Raw genomic sequence first — 19189 nt, 5'->3', positions numbered from 1 at the left:
AAGAACTTTGTCCTTGAAATTGATCTAGTAACCTACTTCACATTTCTCAAGCTACAGCTTTCGAATTTGGACCACATGCACAGTGTTGTGTACGGAAATGAAATTTGACCTTGAGCTAGTCAGTAAGTCTTGAAATTTGGAACACTCAAAAATGGCACATTGGTGGGCGCCAAGATCACTCTGTGATCTCTTGTCACTACGTATATAATAAATGTTCAACATGGACAATCCGGTTCACGGGTCCGGGACAGACGATTCGGACTGTTCAATGTATATAGATGTATGGATATGCTTTAGAAAGGTCTGGACTACGTATTATAATGAATTATATGTTATATTATTGTTTTACAATGATTATATCTATTTCTTATAGGAATTAAAATGTGTTTCGTTACTAGATATATAGACATGAAAACTGATACTTAGATATTTAATGTAGAAATAAAGTTATATTTTGCAACTACATATAGCAGGTAATATTAAAGGGAAAAGTAATGTTGTTCTTGTTAATTCCATCTGCTAGGATTTCTTAAATAATTCGAAGACAGACGTGAAAGAATTTTCAAAATAGGCTTAAAAATGAGAGTTATGAGCATTTAAATATTGATCAAAATGTCGGCTATTTAGTTTCCGTAGCAACAAAAAACAATAACAAAATGGCGGATTTGTTAAAATTCTAGATACATATTTTAACTGTATTTACTTATTTCTGTAAAATAATTTCTCTACTTTCTCCAGCTATAATGAAAGAAATTACCATGCGTTACATCTAACACTCAAGAAACATAATTATGAAAGTACACGTGTAATCTATTTAAAAGGTTATTTGCTAAATTAAGAATTCAGCAGTGTATAAGTGACGGCATAAAGGCACTAAAATGGCTGCCCCCATGATCAGCCATTTTCTAAATTTCAAACTGCCATATCTTTTTCAATAGTGGTTCGATTTTATTTTTATCAGCGCTATGAAAGGCTTGAGGATATCTTTCATACACAATTAACTTATTGTCAGGCATTCCTTTCCCTTTCATTAATTCCTTACTGACAGGAAAATGAAGATGTTGTATATGGCGATTTTACGGTATCTTTATCTATTATTTTATTTTCTCTTGTTTTTGAAGAATACAATTTAGTTCAATATTAGTAGCATGTATTTTCATAAACTATTACTGTAGAAATTTACACATCGGAAAGCGTTGGCTCAGACGAGACCGGTGAAGGAAGTGCAGCCAGGCCTTTTAAAACGGTGCTTCAGGTAAATAATTCTTACGGTACGCGGTAATTTTCAGGTAGACATATTTTAGCTAAATAATACATCAGATAGTCTGTGATTCAGGTAGATATTTCCTCAAGTTAACTGCACTTCGGACAAAAATATTTTGAAACAGACTGTATTCAAATAAATATTTCTTCATTAGAGTGTGTATATAAAAAAGACTTAACCTAAGGTAAATATTTCATCGAAGTTTATATCTTCAAGATAGAATGTACATAGTCCCCTATTTTACAAACCTCCTCAGAAATTACTAGTAAGAATTACACAGACTTGATCGGTAGCAATTTGACATGAAATTCTCTCAAGTTTAAAACAATAACCGTGTATGTATCTGTCTGAAGTTTGTTCAAACACGTTATTTTTGACTGCACGTAGGAACCGCCATTACAAAACTTGAAAAAAAATTTGAACGACTTTTACTCATGTATTTTACCTTATTAGGTCAAACACATCTTTGCAAGGTCCTTTTCAGATTTGTTCTGATGATGCCATTTGTTTGCGCTGATGATGCCTTTTGTTTGTGCTTAGGGTCTTCTTTTTAGTTTTGTTTTGGGTTTAACAGTATTTCAGTTATATAATGGCGGGCAGTTAATCTAACCAGTGTTCCTGGTTTCTGAACCTGTACAAACCTGTTCTCCATAAGTACCCACATGAATCTCAGCGGTGGAGAACGAATGATTTCAGACACAATGCCCACCCCCACGCCGTCCGTAGATCTGCGCTATCCCTATTGAGCTAAGCGGGCGCGTTAAAGGGCTCATCTAAAGTTAAAATATAGAAAAAACTCTCTTAAAGCAACTTCAATGATTTTCATCAAATTTGGACCTTACATGACTTTTTTTTATAAATTTAAGTTCACCAAACTTGACCTATATCATCCTTGTTTGATCAGATTTGGTTAAGATGGCTCCGCTGTACTACACATATGCGTGCGTTGCGAAAGCCAAACTAGAATAAAACCATTTAAAGACTCTTTTGCTTCTCATTTCCCGTGAAAATTACAAAGTAGTTCTAAAAATGTACATCTCTTCTTATTTTCAGTGCATATTATAACATTAAAAAACTCATATCTTCCACGTTTTACATGTTGTAATGAAAATCTTGTATTTGTACTGTAAGTTGTATCTCTGTTATTTAGTACAAGTTATGTTAATTATAGGCGATGAGACATGCTGGAACAGAACCATTTCCAACTATCTATGTGGATGGAAAGGAAGAGGGAACTGTAAGTAGTTTCAGAGTGGTAACAATTCAACATCACATATACTTTTTGTCACCGATTAGCTACCAGGGCCCGGGTTAAACCCTGCTAGGGTCACAACAGTGGCTCCAGGCGGGCCTGTGGGTAATTCAGTAAGCCTTGTGCTGTTATAACAACTGTATTGAAATTATTTAATACGAATTTAACTAAAGTATCGAGAAGTTCAGACGCATCATTGCAAACATCAACAACATAGATCATAGTAGATGAAAACCATGGTATGAATACATTGCAAACCTTAATTTTAATCCTACCCATTTGGTATTGCCTAGTAGTTAGTAATGATCATATTACAATTTCATAAAAATACACACTCGTGTTTATCTGCTACTTTTATTGAACAGAATGAGTGTATAGTTTTAGATTAGTTTATAATTTGAATTTTCTTAAATTTTCACAACTTTCTAACTGAAGAATCATTTTTATCATAAGCAGAAGTATGAAGTAGCAGCCAAGTCGCAGATCAAGAAGTGGCAGAAAATCTGGCAGAGGGAGCTTAGTAAACCTACTGACAGCGAAGAAAAAGATGTAAAACTAATATGTTAACTAAATAAACGATCTAGTTATAATCACAGTCAGGTCTAAACATGCATCTACTGGACTCTTCAATCACGTCTTTTAAAATAAAAACATCACTTCAGTGTTTCTTTACTTTATCAAACAGTTTTTAATTGTAAATCCATTCTAAAACGGAAATTTTAACTTTAAGTATTCGTGCAAATGTATTACAAATCCACAAGAAGTTCCTTTCGAAACATTGACCACAATCAAGCACAGTGGTATTAGACTCAATTGGATCGAGACATGAGAGGTAGCTACCCCTAGCACCGTCTTTAACGAAACTCTATTAAAATAACATCGAATGGGCCCCATGGACAGGAAATGAGTCGTGCCATGAGAAAATCAACATAGTGGGTTTGCGATCAGCATGGATCCAGACCAGCCTGCGCATCCGCGCAGTCTGGTCAGGATCCATGCTGTTCGCTAATGGTTTCTCTAATTGCAGTAGGCTTTAAAAGCGAACAGCATGGATCCTGACCAGACTGGTCGCACACCCACTATGTTGGTTTTCTTATGGCACGGCTCAAATATAATCAACACTGGGCTGCTTTTACAGCCGCCACACAACAATTAAGGGCTTCTGTTTCAAAGGTCAATTATATTTGTAAGAAGATCCTTCTGAAGCACATAACACAACCAAGAAAGATAATAAAAAAATATCGGTTTAGTTGATTCAATAACATGCGCAACACAGATAACGCCATAGAAGTGGATTAAATGGAACTTTGCGATAAAATAACATAAAATAACGTTGAATGGACTTACATGATCCCAACGTACTGACTTTAAAATATAATATATATGTCCAATACAGGTTGATGCCCAGCGCAGAGAAAAGAATCTCGAGGAGGCAAAGAAAATTATCATTTCTGAAGATGCTAGTCTTCCAGCTGCTAAGTTAGTAAGTGTCACTAAGAACTATTCCAGTACACTATGTCAGTTTACCCGTTCTTGTTACTTATTCTACTATTCTTTGTTCCCGTAGACGTTCAAAGGTATATAAACCTCTAACAAAAGTGTATATTGCTTTTCTGGATATATTTTAAAATTGTAGAACTTTAGCGAAATTATGTTGAAGATAAGTCAGTTTATTGATATTTCTCATTTGTACTAAATTGCTAGGAATACGGATGTCATAAATACATTAAACCATTGCTAATGTACAAACTTACTGTACAGCTATTAAAACATGCATTGGTTTGGCAGATTAAATTACGCGATTCCGCCAGCAACAGGGATGTTCGCGTAAAGATCTACGGTTGGGTTCACAGGCTCAGAAGACAAGGGAAGAACCTCATGTTTGTTGTGCTTAGAGATGGTACAGGTGTTTTACAATGCGTTCTCACAGACTTACTGGTATGTATCTAATAGACAAGATCATTCGCCGGGCAGGGCGTATGTTCTCCGTGACGAATTGATACAATACATTGTGTCTGAAATCATTCGTCCTCCTACTCTGATAACTCATGTGGGGAAGTTGGCAGTTACTTGCGGAGAACAGGTTTGTACTGGTACAGAATTCAGGAACACTGGTTAGGTTAACTGCCCGCCGTTACATGACTGAAATGCTGTTGAAGAAACAAAAGTTCTAAAAAGCTGCATGTGATATTCGATCAGTGTCAGTTTCGTTTAAATATATTGACGTTGGCAGTATTCATATATTTTGAAAGCTGTAAACCGCCAGTAGTTACTTTAGATCGATTCAGACGACAGTTTTCTCTTATTCGAAATACAAAGAAAATTAAATTTAAAATACCAAAGAAAAAGAACAGAAAACATCGATATTGATATGGAAGTGGGAAGTAAAACACATAAGAATAAACACAGTTAATTGGTTTTTAATATTCAAAATAAGCCTTATGTTTAAAAGTACCTGATGGCCTTCATTTCAGTGTCAGACATACGATGCATTGACTCTAGCCACAGAAGCTGCTGTTTGTGTTTATGGTGTTATCAAGACACTACCAGAAGGAAAGACAGTAGGCACTTTATTAATTTTGATGATTTTTTGCAAGCGTTCTAATCGTAGTTTATAAGTTTATTCGAAATACAAACCATTCTGTATTTATTTTGAAGAAAGTTTAATATAAAAATCACAGTTTTATGCTGTATAGGTCTTTGGTATAAAGCTTGATAGCAATAATACACATTCGAATACTTGCTATTTGGGTACAAGGAATCATAGCTGTTACACATATTTCAGGCACCAGGGGACCATGAAATGACAGTTAATTACTGGGAGCTGATTGGGGCATCGCCTGCAGGAGGGGCTGACAACTTACTGAATGAAGAGGCACATGTAGATGTTCAGCTAGACAATAGGCATATGATGATAAGAGGAGAAAACGTATAAAGCTTCGGAAAAAAATATTTTGATCTAAATGCTCATTTCAAATCTGAAAAGGCACAAGGGGATGTTCTCTCTATTGATAATTATAAGGACTTCAAATATTTCATATTTTTCCTCGATGATTATTTAAACCAACTTAATTAAGAGTTGCATTTGTTCATGGTAATTATGATTAGAAAAGAAATCTAGATCCTTTTTTAATGAGGTGTCTCATGTAGATCTATTGGACAACAATTTTGTAGATAAAGCCTTTAATTCTATAGGACAATAGACATAAATATGATTAGAACAGAAAACACTTTGATGCTCTTTTGAATCTATACACAGATTGAGATAGAGCACGTACGTGGTTATTGAACAATATACATAATCATGATTAGAACACGTAAAGCTTCAAATATAATTATGGTATTTTAATCAAAATGTTCATTTGAAATAGAGGTAGAATCCCTACATTCAGTACATTTAATGTTGAAATATTTCACAGAAGCCTGAAGTATATTGACTTTAATACTGAAATGAATTATGTAATAAAATCGAACAAACAAAAATCAAATGTACTATAAACGCACAGGATGTATAAAGGCATTCAGTGAATTGTTTTTTTTCTGTCTTGAAAGTTCTTAAGTTGTGAAAAGCAGCATAAAGTTACAATAATGATATACACACGTATAAAATAACTATTTTAAGACTTTCGAATACGATAGTTTATGCAAGCAATAGGTAAACATTTCCCTTGTCTATTTACCATTTCCGATATAAACTAATTTTACAATTACTTTTAGACATCGAAAGTACTGAAGATGAGATCTGCTGTTATGCATTGCTTCCGTGAGCATTATTTCAGCCGTGGATACTACGAGGTGACTGCTCCTACACTTGTACAGACACAAGTGGAAGGTGGTTCCACTCTCTTTAAACTCAACTTTTTCAATGAGGAGGTGAGATGTTTTTTTCTCTTTGTTTTTTCTTGTTTTTGGTTGTTTTTTTTTTGTTTTAAATTGTTTTGGTCTTTTCCCCCTTTATGTTGGATTTTAAATCACACCGACACAATTAAGGGTGATATTTCGGCTTTACAGATGTAACGGTGGAGGAAGACCCTAGGTGCTCTTAACATTGTTTTAGACAAGGGCGAGATACCCGAGTAGAACCGCCAATCTTCCGCAAGCTAGCTACAGTTCCCTCATATGAATGATTCTACATCCATAGCTGGGTTTAGAACCACAAGCGGAAAGATTCAAGAGAGTCGCAGTTCGGTTTCTTAACCATTCTTATCAAAGATATGCCATTAAGTTTATGATTCGTTAGTTTTTGTATTTTTCAAGAACTGAATGTCATTATCTTGAAATTTAGTTTTAAATACCAGTTCAGCTTGACGTCACAATGTTCAGCATTTTTCAACTTTGAAAGACATAGCATGTATTATAACTAAAACCGGTTTTTCAAACGTGATATCTATATATACGCTCATAAGCGTACCTTTTAAAAACGACACAAAATCTTTCAGGCTTATTTGACTCAGTCTTCACAGTTATATTTGGAGACAGCGATACCCGCAATGGGCGATGTTTTCTGTATAGCAAGTTCATTTAGAGCGGAACAATCAAGGACTCGGAGACATTTGGCTGAGTATGTTTGAAATTAGTTTGCCAAGAAATGCTTACACAAATATACAGTCAGCATACATAGAATGTGAAAAGCGTTATTTACACTGTCTCGCTTATTTTGAATTGAAAGTGTACTCGTATTGACGTAGGCTAGCTAGACTCCTGTTTGAACCCCAAGTTTTTTTTTTCATTTTCATAGCAACTGACTATTCACAGATGTTTCACTACTTTCAAGTTGATCGTACCATGTATCAATTTGTTATCACTTCTATTTTAGGATCTACTGTATATTCTCATTATAGCAAACGTTTTGTTAAGTTATTTGAAAATCCTTCAAGGGGTAAAAAGATATTAGGCGAACAAAGAAATACATGGAATTGATATCAGCCTTAACATTGAACCGTATTACGTTTAGAATAAATTTGTGCAAAGATATTTAAAAATAAGATATTGAACCGACAGTAATTATTTCTTTTTTTTATCTTTGATCCCACCATACAGAATTGACACTGAACCACCATGACTGAAAATTGCGTTTTATGCGTTGTCCCATAATGGTTAACATCTGCCTTTATTTATTAAAAGTCCTTTTCAGGGATTAAAAATATATGGTGAAGACATAAAAATACATCTTGACATTGAACCAACATGGCTAATAGTTGTGTTCTGCATAATAATAGTCTCATAATTGCAGACAAATTGCAAAGTTTCTTTGAAAATCCTTTAAGAGGTAAAAAGATATATCGTGGATAAGAAAATTTACCTCTGTACGACATTGACCTTGAACCGACCTGATTGAAAGTTACATTCTGTATGTAGTTTCTTCATGACAAGCGTTCGTGCCAAGTTATTGGATGAGCCTTCAAGGGGTAAAAAGAAGATTTGGAGTGAACGAAAAACATTAAATTTTAAACCTTTGATCTCCCCGTATGACCTTCACATTGACGGGACCTGGCTGAAAGGGACAAACAATTGTGGCAATCACAATTTTGTAACGGATATACGGACGGATGAACGGACGACCAGGTTAAACAAAATATGCTTCCTCAAAATTTAGAGACATGAATATGAAGTTTATCATTGATGATGAAAATGAGAAATATAACATATCAGATAGAGAAACATCCAAATGGTATATATTACAGATACACCCATATTGAAGCAGAATGTCCGTTCATATCGTTTAATGGCCTGCTGGACAGACTTGAAGATCTGGTCTGTGATGTTGTCGACAGAATATTGAAATGCCCGCTGGGCTACATTGTAAAGGAACTCAACCCAGTAAGTGCTATTTTATCCTAATCTTGTACAAGACCTATTCAGTAATACAATATTAAATGTCGATACGTCCTTCAAAGAGTGTATACCTATATTTGAATAAAATGCTTGTCTCTTTTTGCTCTTAAATTTACGTCGAAGGTTCTTTAAAAGACGTAACTACCTAAACAAGTTCGTTATTGACTTTAAGGAATTCGACAATTCTTAGAAGAGTTTTCCGTAAACCTCGTTTATTTCTTATTTCTAGGATTTCAAGCCTCCAAAGAGACCTTTCAGAAGAATGGAGTACACTGCCGCTTTGAAATATTTGAAAGAAAATGACATAAAGAAAGATGATGGCTCATTTTACGAATTTGGCGATGTAAATTAGGAAATATTAATTGAGAGGTTAAGATTTCGAGACGTGAGCGTGAAGTTATAAGTATCTGCTGAGAATTTACTCGGACCGTTTAATCAAGTTGTCCGCTACATGTGATGGATGGACCATTAGAAAATCGTGGGATGTGGGGTGGGCAGAAAAAATAGATATACATTATACTCCCAATAATAAATAAACAGATTTGATATATCGGTTTTTAGCATCTACATTTGAATCATGTACACCAAAGGGTTGACCTATCAGACGCTTATTCAAATAAATGAGTTCCTGCACGTATATGTAGCAATACAAGTATGAAATCTTCACCTCTCTAAGAACAATAATTTCAATATTTAAATTGCGATTTGCTCTGATAAAAGTATTTTATTTTTAAAAAATGTATTTTTTTGGTCGAGCCCGCTTGTGGAAGCGAAGACATAGTCGTCCAAATATCTGTTCGGTGTATGTGCGTAAGTGCGTTAGCGCGTCCGTCCGGATTTGTTTGTCTTTAACATAACTTTGACATGCATGGAGCAAGGTCAAGGTCACACTTGGAGGTCAAAGGTCATGTCGGATCTTGTCCGGACCATAACTTTGACATGCATTAACGAATCTTTTTTGAATTTGGCATGAATGTTAACTACAAGGAGACGGAGTGTCATGCGCAACCTACAGGCTTCTATCTCAAAGTTCAAGGTCACAATTAGGGGTAATAGGTTATTTAAAAGCTTGTCCGGGCCATAACTTTGATAAGTTTAGAGCATTTTTTTTATTTGGCATAAATGTCCACCTCCATAAGACGGAGTGTCGTGCGCAATCCCCAGGTTCTCAATTGAAAACCAGATTTTTGGGATTTATTGTGCAATTCGCGTGCCATACAGGTCCCTATCTCAAAGGTCAAGGTCACACTTAGGGGTCAAAGGTCATATAAGATCTTAGGCCAGATCTTTCACATGCATTATTCAATTTATTTTTCATTTGGCAGATCCCTTTCTCTGGATTTATATTTTTTTTGTTGATTTACTTCCCTTTGTTTTACTGTAAAAGCTTATTTTGTAACTTTTTCATTATACCGAAACCACTTTTTTTTTGGTACAATATGGATGGTACCTCAAAGTTTTAGCTCACGTGAGTTTTTGTGATCGCTCGATGTCCGGCGTCCGTCGTCTGTCTGTCGTCTGTCGTCTGTCAACATTTAGCTTGTGTATGCGATAGAGGCTGTATTTTTCAACTGATCTTCATGAAATTTGGTCAGAATGATTACCTTTACACAATCTAGGCCAAAGTTGAACTGGGTCATCTGGGGTCAAAAACTAAGTCACTAGGTCAAATCAAAGAAAAACCTTGAGTATGCGATAGAGGCTGTATGTTTCAATTGATCTTCATGAAATTTGGTCAGAATGATTACCTTGATGAAATCAAGGCCAAGGTTGAAAATTGGTCATCATTACACCAATACACTTAAGAGACCACATTTTTGGTCCAATCTTAATGAAAATTGGTCAGAATATTTGTTTCCATGAAATCACTAGGTCAAACATGTTTACACTGTTATGGTGTTTCACTGGTGAGCGACCTAGGGCCATCTTGGCCCTCTTTTTAGGTAATTTAATACATATCTGTACCTGGTTAAAGACACTGATTTTGGTATGCAAGGTATGTGGCTTGTGGTCTGCGTATTGGTGGAAAGAGCCAATATAGAAGACTGGACGATTGATAGACTTGCTTCTGTTTATCATAATAAGCTACTGTATAGCTACTGTGCAGTACATAGATTGCAACTGATATTTTTCACCTTTGTATAATTAGCAAACTAGTTCTCAGCTTTATAATAAGTTTAGAAAGCCTTACTAAATTAGGACTAAACAAAGTGATAAGATACAACAATATCAGTAACATTTATATCTCATTTTTGCTCATTTGTATATAAAGAAAACACATTTAATGAATAATTTATGTATAAATAAATCATGTGTATTTTGAACAATCGTATCTGTTTTTGATGGTTTTTGAACATTGGTATCTGTTTTTGCTGGTTTTTGTTTTAGATGTCCATATTTATTTTTTATCTATTAAATGTGCAACTGAACACTTCTTTATTTCTTATTAATATTCAATTTTCTGGTTTTATTTTGTTACTTAGATAGAAAGATCATAATAATTGAATAGAAAATACTTGTCCTTTCTCTTATTGAATTTTAAATGAGTATTTTATTTTTCATTAAATAAAGTGAGAGTTTTCTAAAAGGGTGAGAATTGCCATGATGTAAGAGTTACAATTTAATTGGTCAGGATATATTACTCAACATGACTGAGCAATTACAATTAGTATATTATCAACAAAAAATTTGTGTAAGTCAAAAACCTTTTATTTCACTCATTTCATAAAACATGAAAAAATGACTGGTATTTTCTGGAAAAGGCTGCATTTCAATCAATGAAATGCAAAACACTGGAAATAACCAATTATCTTTACATATCATTAAAATTTATGATCCTCTGACATCGACTACATGTCAAGTCTACAGGGGTTTTATGGACACTTATCAGACTGGACCAGACAGGATCCTGTTTACTGGGGATTAAAATGTCTGGCTTTTGGGGAGGAGGGAGGGGGGTCACTTATATAGGAGATTTTCTTTGCCTTTAAGATTTTTTGTGGACTTGGAATTATTTTTTTTTTGTGTGTGAATGATTGTTTCTGTTAAATAACATTAGTTTGGGATAAGATATTGAAACGAAACTTGATTTAATTGGCTGAAATGTTTGAGTCATTCAGGCTGTGTATCAACAAATAATGGGCTCGAGATTGTTGCCCTTTGGGCTGCAACATTGTAGTTTATTCTGAACCGAACAATGTCTTCGAAGACACAGTCTAAAATGCCAAATATTAAGGTTACCTTTATTCATCTTATAATCTATGTACTCGAATATCCCTGAAATTTTGCGAATCGTTTTGTAATTGAAGGATCTTTGTTCGTGCAAAGCTAAAGCTTTTTTATCAGTGCTAATTTTACACTAATTGTAAATGTAAGGTTAAATTGTTGCCTCTATATGCTGATATCTTGGTAATGATACAGGTCCAGAAATTATTTAACGATTTTTAGAAATCAATATTGATTTCAATTTTAGGACATTCCAGAAGCTCCTGAAAGAAAGATGACGGACGCCATCGGTGAGCCAATATTTCTGTGCAAGTTCCCTGCAGAAATAAAATCATTCTATATGCAAAGATGCAAGGATGACAAGAGACTAACCGAATCGGTAATCACGTGTTTTCGCCGGCATGTTTCCTCAGCTCAGAATCTCAAGTGAAAATTTTATATTTATAAATTTTAATTTCAATCATTTTTTTATAAACATTGACTCTAAAAGGTTCTTCTTTCAAAATATCAGTGAAAACGGGGCCAGGACTTGTTTGCGATGTCTCAATTTTGTCTAATATAGGGTTTGAGGTTATAAAACTGAGGTTGTAGACCAGTCTGAAAATTACAGTGTCTGACTGGAAATTGACCTATGACAATGTTGCATTCTTAGAAAGGTATCCAAACTTCAGTTTTATAATCTTAGAGCCAGGTTTTCAAAAGTACGATCGACAGAGACCATGTGCTCAAAAGACAAACAGTAAGTTTATACTTCAAGAAGTGTCGCTCAAAAGACATTCAGTAGGTTCATACTTCAAGAAGTGTCAGATATAGTCATAAACACACGATTTAATAATTACCTGCAACTTTAGATCCAGCGAAAGGTTATACTGGAAAATATTTGTAAATCCTTCATTCGGCTAATATAGTGTATAATCAGAAAAATAAGTAAACAGTAGCATTATCAATAGGGGAACGGTAAAACAAGATTTTACTAGTTCGAACCAACGTATTGTAACAGTTACGTGATATCGTTTTCACATTCAATTCTAAATAAGTAAGTATAAAATAACAAAGACAATAGCATATAGATGTTTTGTAGGTGGACCTCTTGCTTCCAAATGTTGGAGAAATTATTGGTGCGTCAATGAGAGTATGGCAGTATGATGAACTGATGGAGGGATTCAGTCGGGAGGGCATTGACCCTACAAACTACTACTGGTACACTGATCAGGTGAGATTTGGTTCAAAACTAACTTCAAAGCTCAGTCTCAAAAAGTAGCCTTGCCATTGATAAGTATCAGGACTAAGTTCTGAAAAACGAATCAGATGGTGGAGTTTTGAGACTGGTCGAAATTAAAATTCCAAGTTTGGAGACCCGTCTCAGGATGCAGCACCATTTCAAGATCCGGCTCTGGGCCGATCAGATGCCATTGGATAGGGAACCAGACTAAATTCAGCTATTTAGGTCATTTTACAATCCGAAATAATGTTAAAAAATAACAAAATATAAGATTTAAAAGTATTATACCGTTTGAATAGTTTTGATAACTCTTAGGTCCATGACTCCCCGAGTCTTCTTACATATGCTACATTTATAACAATGTATTCGATCACTTCACTGACTGATTTCAGTAAGAGCACTTGATTCTTTATTGCCTGTAAGATGCACATGTCTATCATGTTAAGACCCCAAATAAAAGCAGGGTAAAGGGTATTTACATTTTTGTAGTTGTAACAAAATGTATATTACGGCTATTGTTTACAAAATATACAAAATCTCTAGCTCGAAGACGTTAGTAAGAGCACATCTTTCTAAATTGTTTACAAGATATATTTTTCTGTAACGTTAACACTTCGTTTTTTATTGTTGATAAGGTATAGATTTCTGTAGTTAAGAGCGCTTTGTTCTATACCGTATATAATGCATATAAAAAGCATTTCGTTTATATCTTATATAAATTGTATATTTCTGTAGTATTTTAAAGTCTCGATAAAACATTCGTTTCGTTATCGTTCAAAACGTATATATTTCTATATTTTATAGCACTTGTTTACTGTATTATATTCAGGAGTTCGAGAGCGCTTGTTTCATATTCCAAATAAAGAAGTAAAGAAGACATCTGTAATTTTAAGAGCACTTTTTAGATTGGAAATTAGTATACATTACTTTAATTTTGATATCATCTGTACATTTTAATGGCTTCTGAGAGGAAAATAATATTTCTATGTTATATATTTACAGAGAAAATTTGGAACATGTCCGCATGGTGGGTATGGTCTTGGCCTTGAGAGATTTCTGTGCTGGATCCTCAACAGATACCACATTCGTGAAGTGTGTCTGTATCCGAGATTTGTTGAAAGGTGTAAACCATAAAATGACAGAAAAAACATAAACAGATTAGCAAAGTGCTCTGTAATTTACTTTTATATTTCCGTTGAACAATTTGACTTTTTCTGTTCTTGTTTCATTAACCGGTAATCTGTCTAGAGGCAAAGTGCGTCTTTCAATATTAAAGGAGGCCGAAGGGTTGAATATATTGAGCAAGGCTAATACGGCTATATGTAAAACTGGTGCATGCTGGAACTTTTGAGCGTTTTCTAGATTAAAACATTCTGCATAGCTTTAACGTTTGTTGAACAAATTATAAAAGTGTTGCATGTTTCTTTTGATTTGCAATTTTAGCTAATAAATGTATGTTTTATCATTTTCAAATGAAATTTAGACACCAAACTAAAGCAAATTATGGGAAGACGATTACAAAGTCAGGACATTGGCTGGAGGAAAAGTAGATATATAATAGTGCCTAAATGTTGAAGTAAATACAAAATATGGCCTTTGTTTCAGTGTTAACAAGTAATAATCTGGTTCAAATGGCAGTCAGGATAGCCTAGGAACTTAAAAAAAAAAAAGAACTGTTTGCTCCGCCGAAAATTATTATTCCATTATATGAAAAAATAACACTTACAAACAAAACATGATCTGCTTTGTAGCAACAAAAGATATCTTATATTCTCCTTGTTTGTACCTAGCTGTCTGTAATGTATTAGGTTCTCGCCTATTTTCAGAATTTTTATGGTAGGTATTGAAACGGCCCTGTCTGAGCCCATAAACTTTTAAGTCCAAAAATTTACCATGAAAGTTTTCCCCTATTTCTTTCTCCTTGCAGATATCCTGGAAAAACCACATGTAATCGATAATGCTCATTCATCTTTATATGTCAGCCAAATAACTATTCATGGCTCCCAGTAGTTTACTTAATATTTACAAATAAGTGCCGAATTTCCTAGAATGTTCGCTCCTTGTCCGCCATTTTGTATCCGGTCATGGAGGCTGCCATATTGGCGTAACCCGGCAACCCTCAGCCAATCAAACGAGCAATAGTGAGCCAAAACGTTCTAAGCATAATTTGACCAATCAAATTAGCTCGTAGGCACCGAACTTTGGCTCATTTGGTCCTAAATATTTAAATTAGCTCAGTAAGTCACTTCTGGACATCCCCTTGACCATAGCAGCCGCTCTTTTCGTCAGGTAGAATTTCCTTGTATTATTTACGGTCTGTCACTGTATATATATTAATATTACCGTTTCCGTTATAATAAAAGCCCTCAAGTGCGTTTACTATTAAACTTGAATTTCCCGTTTAACCGAAGGGTTACTCATAAAAAAAGCCAGAGTGCTTATAAAGGAGTAATTAGTTTGTACATTAAAGGTATATTAATACGATAAAGGCCTGCGAGGCGATAAAGGTATTTTATACATAAAAGGTACAAACTTAGTCAGCGGTCATTGTCCATCTCGGCCCTGTCCCCTTTCGAGGTTCCTTTTTGTCACCTTTCGAGGTTCCTTTTGGATATTGTGAGGCTCGTAGTTTATCAGTGTTATACAAGTACTTGATCATAGACTAATGTTAGGGAAGTAACGCGTCCCTAGGTGCATACAGTGACAGACCGGCCCCCGCGGCCCGGCCAGTAAGAATACTCCTTATATTTATCAAATATTAGAATTCTATTTATGAATGTTTACACGTTCTGAAATGAATGTTGAAATGAATGCTGAATGAAAATAAATGAAATGAAATAATACATATTGTGATTGCAAACTATACTTGTGTTGTGTTATCTAGCTACAATAAAATAGTCAGTCGAGTTTGTGTCCTCAAGTCCAAGAAGTCCGTCGTTCTGTCTTTCCTCAAACAGAACCGCGTTAGATTTAGGTGGTTAGCTATTCTTACTAATATTTAACTCCCGCGTAACCTCTTGCCACAGAGGGTCGTCACAGTATTTCGTTTTTCTTCAACATATTGTTAAACTTATAACAGCCGTAAATATTTGACATTTCATCTAATTTTTCTTTGTCCAAAAAGATAACAATATAACAGAAATAAATACTTTCTCAGCATTCTGAAAAAAGATATCAATTGATATACAAAAGTCATTTTACAAATATTTATTGATGTGACTTGTCCAAAATGATATAACATGGCCTTTTTGCTAAGCTGAGTAAATTCATAAGACATATGTATATGTGTGTCTTTCAATTTTCCATTTAATACAGGACCAGAAAGATAAAAAAGGAAATTTATTGAACAATAATCCTCACTGAGATATTTTATGTATCTGTTTTATAATAGAAATTTGTAAGTAGATCCTTTGGAAGAATAGAAAGCCAACAAACAAAACAATAGCACACTCGGTTTGACTGAGTCTGTCAAATGAGGCAGTTGAATGTGCACCACCCCTCAGGCCCATTAACACTGACTTGAAAGGAGCTCTATCATAGCAAAATTGAATGCGCTCTATGATAAAATAGGACCAGAAAATATAACAACACTAAGTCCAAGCACGGGGAGACTTTTTACAGCTTTACACTTCAAGTCTGCTGTGATAGTCAATAAAAGTTGTAAGAAGATCCTTTGAAAGCATAGAACTTGATTAAACAAAATGATAACAGATTCAATTTTCTTGAGTGTGTTCATGAGGTTAATCGAATGTGCAGCACACTCCTTACGCTCGGCACCGGCTTAGACGGAATTTCACTGGAGTAAAATTGATTGACAAGATTACATAAAAAGTTTGTGTCCAAGTACGGGGAGACTTTCTACAGCCGCCAAATAGCACTTATAAAAAGACTGCTTATGTAATAATTACTATTTTTTGTAAGAAGATACTTTGTCAGCAAAAATGCAACTAAACCAAATAACGGCAGACTCGGGTTGGTTGACACTGTTTTCTTGAAATATATTAACATACCGCATTCTCGCATGTAAGGTCTCTGATATGGTTCACATTTTCGCGCTGTGTATATGTAATATTTGCAAACAGCTATTTGTTAAAAAAAAAAATCAAAACAAATTCAACCTGTCTCTTTATACATTTATCAGGTGTGTGTCATTTTTGACCTAACACACGATACTGTTTATACACACAAACATGTTTTATTTCGTGTTTACATAGATCCAGTGATGTAACTATTCATTTTTCAAATATGAAATTTTGGCAACAGATCCCTTTAATCGTTATATATCTACATTTACATATGTTCTTGCCTAAAGATTCCATATATATTTACATTTTTAATAACCTTAGTTACGAAATGTTTATTTGATTTTAAGAAATGGTTGTTGCCATTTTGTCGTATTTTGATATATATTATGGTGTGGTACACCGCTAATACAATTATTAAAAGCGCTTTTGTTTATAAGTACTAAGGAAAATACAAATGCACACGGAAAATATGTTATTACAAAATCCTTATGCGTTTTTGAAAAAGTATCGATATTTGCGTTTCTGTAAAATACAATACAAGCATAAGATAGCAAATGGTAATTATAAGTATTAAAGACTAGCAGTGTTAAGACCTTCACAGCTAAAAACACCTTCACAGCTAAAAACAGACTAGCATACTACTAGAATAAACAGTTTGACATATGTAAAACGTATCACATATCTTAATCACCTTTTAGAAATAAACAGAATTCCAAATGACATGATACCTAAACAGTACATGATTTTGTGCGTAATGTCAAAAACACATGCAAAATAATTATGATATATGCTGCTAATATGCAAGACACAAAACACATGGCACAAAGCATTAGAAATTCACAAATCAGTTCATTCACAAGATCACACGAGTTAAGAAATACAAATGGTAAGCCAGATTATGTAACAATGCATGCAGGTCGCAAACGCACTATGTTGGTTTTCTCATGGCACGGCTCATTTAAAGTCATAGCAGTATCTACAAAATGTACCTCATTTGACGAATGGACAGACAAACAGGCGTACTAGCAGTCAAAATGATTAAAATGGATATTTTCAATATTATCTTACAATTTTGTACCAACTTCCATAAATAATTCTTTTGTGCTTTGTATGTTATGGCAGGACCCAGTTTTTGTCATAGGTTTTAATTACTTTTTACCATTGAATTTAATTATTTGACACAGCAATGAAATAAAATAATAAAAACCGTACATGTTCTCTAAATATTTGCCTTCTACCAATGCAACATAACATGTCATTTGAAATTTTCTACAGGGAGCAGTGTTCTGTGGACAGGACTTTAAAGATCAATACATCAATTGTACCTCAAATACTTAGACTGCAAAATTCAATATGTACATCTGACTGCACCTGTTTTGATGTAAATGGCTCAGTTTCTTGAACAATATGTACCCCCCATTAAAAACCATTGATGAAAACAGTAACAGCGGCAGGTAAGAATACCCTTATTCAAAGGCTATGAAAATAAGTCAGCTATCAAATCGACGTACTAACTTTAGAATAATTCACAGAATCAATATTTTGAATGCAGAACTACAATTATATAAAACTACAAATCTTAGAAATTAATCTTTACCGTGTTGATGCTTTCACTTACTATATATTTTACAGGTAATACCCTACTGAAATCCTATTGTATTGCACACACATTTAAAATCATACAAGTAGAAAGTATGGAATTTATTTTTATTCTAAGCTGATGTAGACTATTGTCACTTTAAAATGCAGTTGCAAATAATGACTCATATGCTTTCAGTGTACACGGTGCATTTTATATCCATAATACATGTTACAAGGAAAATCTGGTAAAAGCTTATCAGCACTGTCAGATGAGGTTTATTGCTTCTTATTGACTGCATGCTGGGAAGCTGACATTCACCGTGTAGTTTCTACTCTCTCTGTGGGTCTAGTCCTAAAGCTGTAGAATTACACGCGGATTAAAATATATCACTTCGCGTGGGAAAACGTGTCTTATCGTAAATTGTAAAGGAAACGACGCACTAACACTTGTCCTTTGTGGTTATTATGTAATAAATTCTCGAAAGCATATGCATGTTGTCACGTAAGAAAGGACCGGGCTTTGATTTATGCAAATACAATCTACGTTACATGGCAATTTTCCAATTCTGAAATGGTAGAGGGAGACACCAAGTGTCCCTCTAGGTAAAATTACCTTGATGGAACCTAAGCCTTCGCAAGCAGCTAAGTAGCCCCCCTAGTAAAATAACTCTATACCTCGAGCGGGATTCGAACCAAGAACGATGAGTGGCAAGTGATTCGAAGCTACTCGGCTGCGGAGGCCCGTAAAGGAACATCACCTTTTCATGCTAATCTATTTCATTCAA

The 19189-nt window shown here is 34.4% G+C and overlaps 2 protein-coding genes across 6 annotated transcripts in view; one reads left to right on the top strand and one right to left on the bottom strand.

Moving 5' to 3' along the window:
- LOC123548877 (asparagine--tRNA ligase, cytoplasmic-like) overlaps positions 1–14276 on the top strand; it is a 36062-nt gene extending 21786 nt beyond the window's left edge. For 2 of the 3 annotated variants that reach the window (XM_045336497.2, XM_045336495.2), the window contains exons 2-15: positions 1176–1255; positions 2436–2501; positions 2970–3065; positions 3913–3999; positions 4305–4454; positions 4991–5077; positions 5302–5445; positions 6234–6389; positions 6956–7077; positions 8201–8336; positions 8581–8694; positions 11824–11955; positions 12658–12789; positions 13801–14276. In XM_045336497.2, coding sequence (XP_045192432.2) covers positions 2439–2501; positions 2970–3065; positions 3913–3999; positions 4305–4454; positions 4991–5077; positions 5302–5445; positions 6234–6389; positions 6956–7077; positions 8201–8336; positions 8581–8694; positions 11824–11955; positions 12658–12789; positions 13801–13932 — 1551 coding nt within the window. In that variant the 5' untranslated portion in view covers positions 1176–1255; positions 2436–2438 and the 3' untranslated portion in view covers positions 13933–14276. The remainder of the gene's footprint in view (positions 1–1175; positions 1256–2435; positions 2502–2969; positions 3066–3912; positions 4000–4304; positions 4455–4990; positions 5078–5301; positions 5446–6233; positions 6390–6955; positions 7078–8200; positions 8337–8580; positions 8695–11823; positions 11956–12657; positions 12790–13800) is intronic. The other variant, XM_045336496.2, reaches the window with a different exon arrangement.
- The window catches only part of LOC123548882 (isoaspartyl peptidase/L-asparaginase-like), a 48099-nt gene extending 29504 nt beyond the window's left edge, over positions 1–18595 (bottom strand). For 2 of the 3 annotated variants that reach the window (XM_045336505.2, XM_053545905.1), the window contains exon 1: positions 18442–18595. The gene's annotated coding sequence lies outside the window, so the exon portion shown is untranslated. The remainder of the gene's footprint in view (positions 1–18441) is intronic. The other variant, XM_045336507.2, reaches the window with a different exon arrangement.
- Positions 18596–19189: the final 594 nt, after the last annotated feature.

This window comes from Mercenaria mercenaria, chromosome 6 (genome assembly GCF_021730395.1).
Source record: "Mercenaria mercenaria strain notata chromosome 6, MADL_Memer_1, whole genome shotgun sequence".
Lineage (NCBI taxonomy): Eukaryota > Metazoa > Mollusca > Bivalvia > Venerida > Veneridae > Mercenaria > Mercenaria mercenaria.
This window is presented reverse-complemented; position numbering and strand designations above follow the sequence as displayed.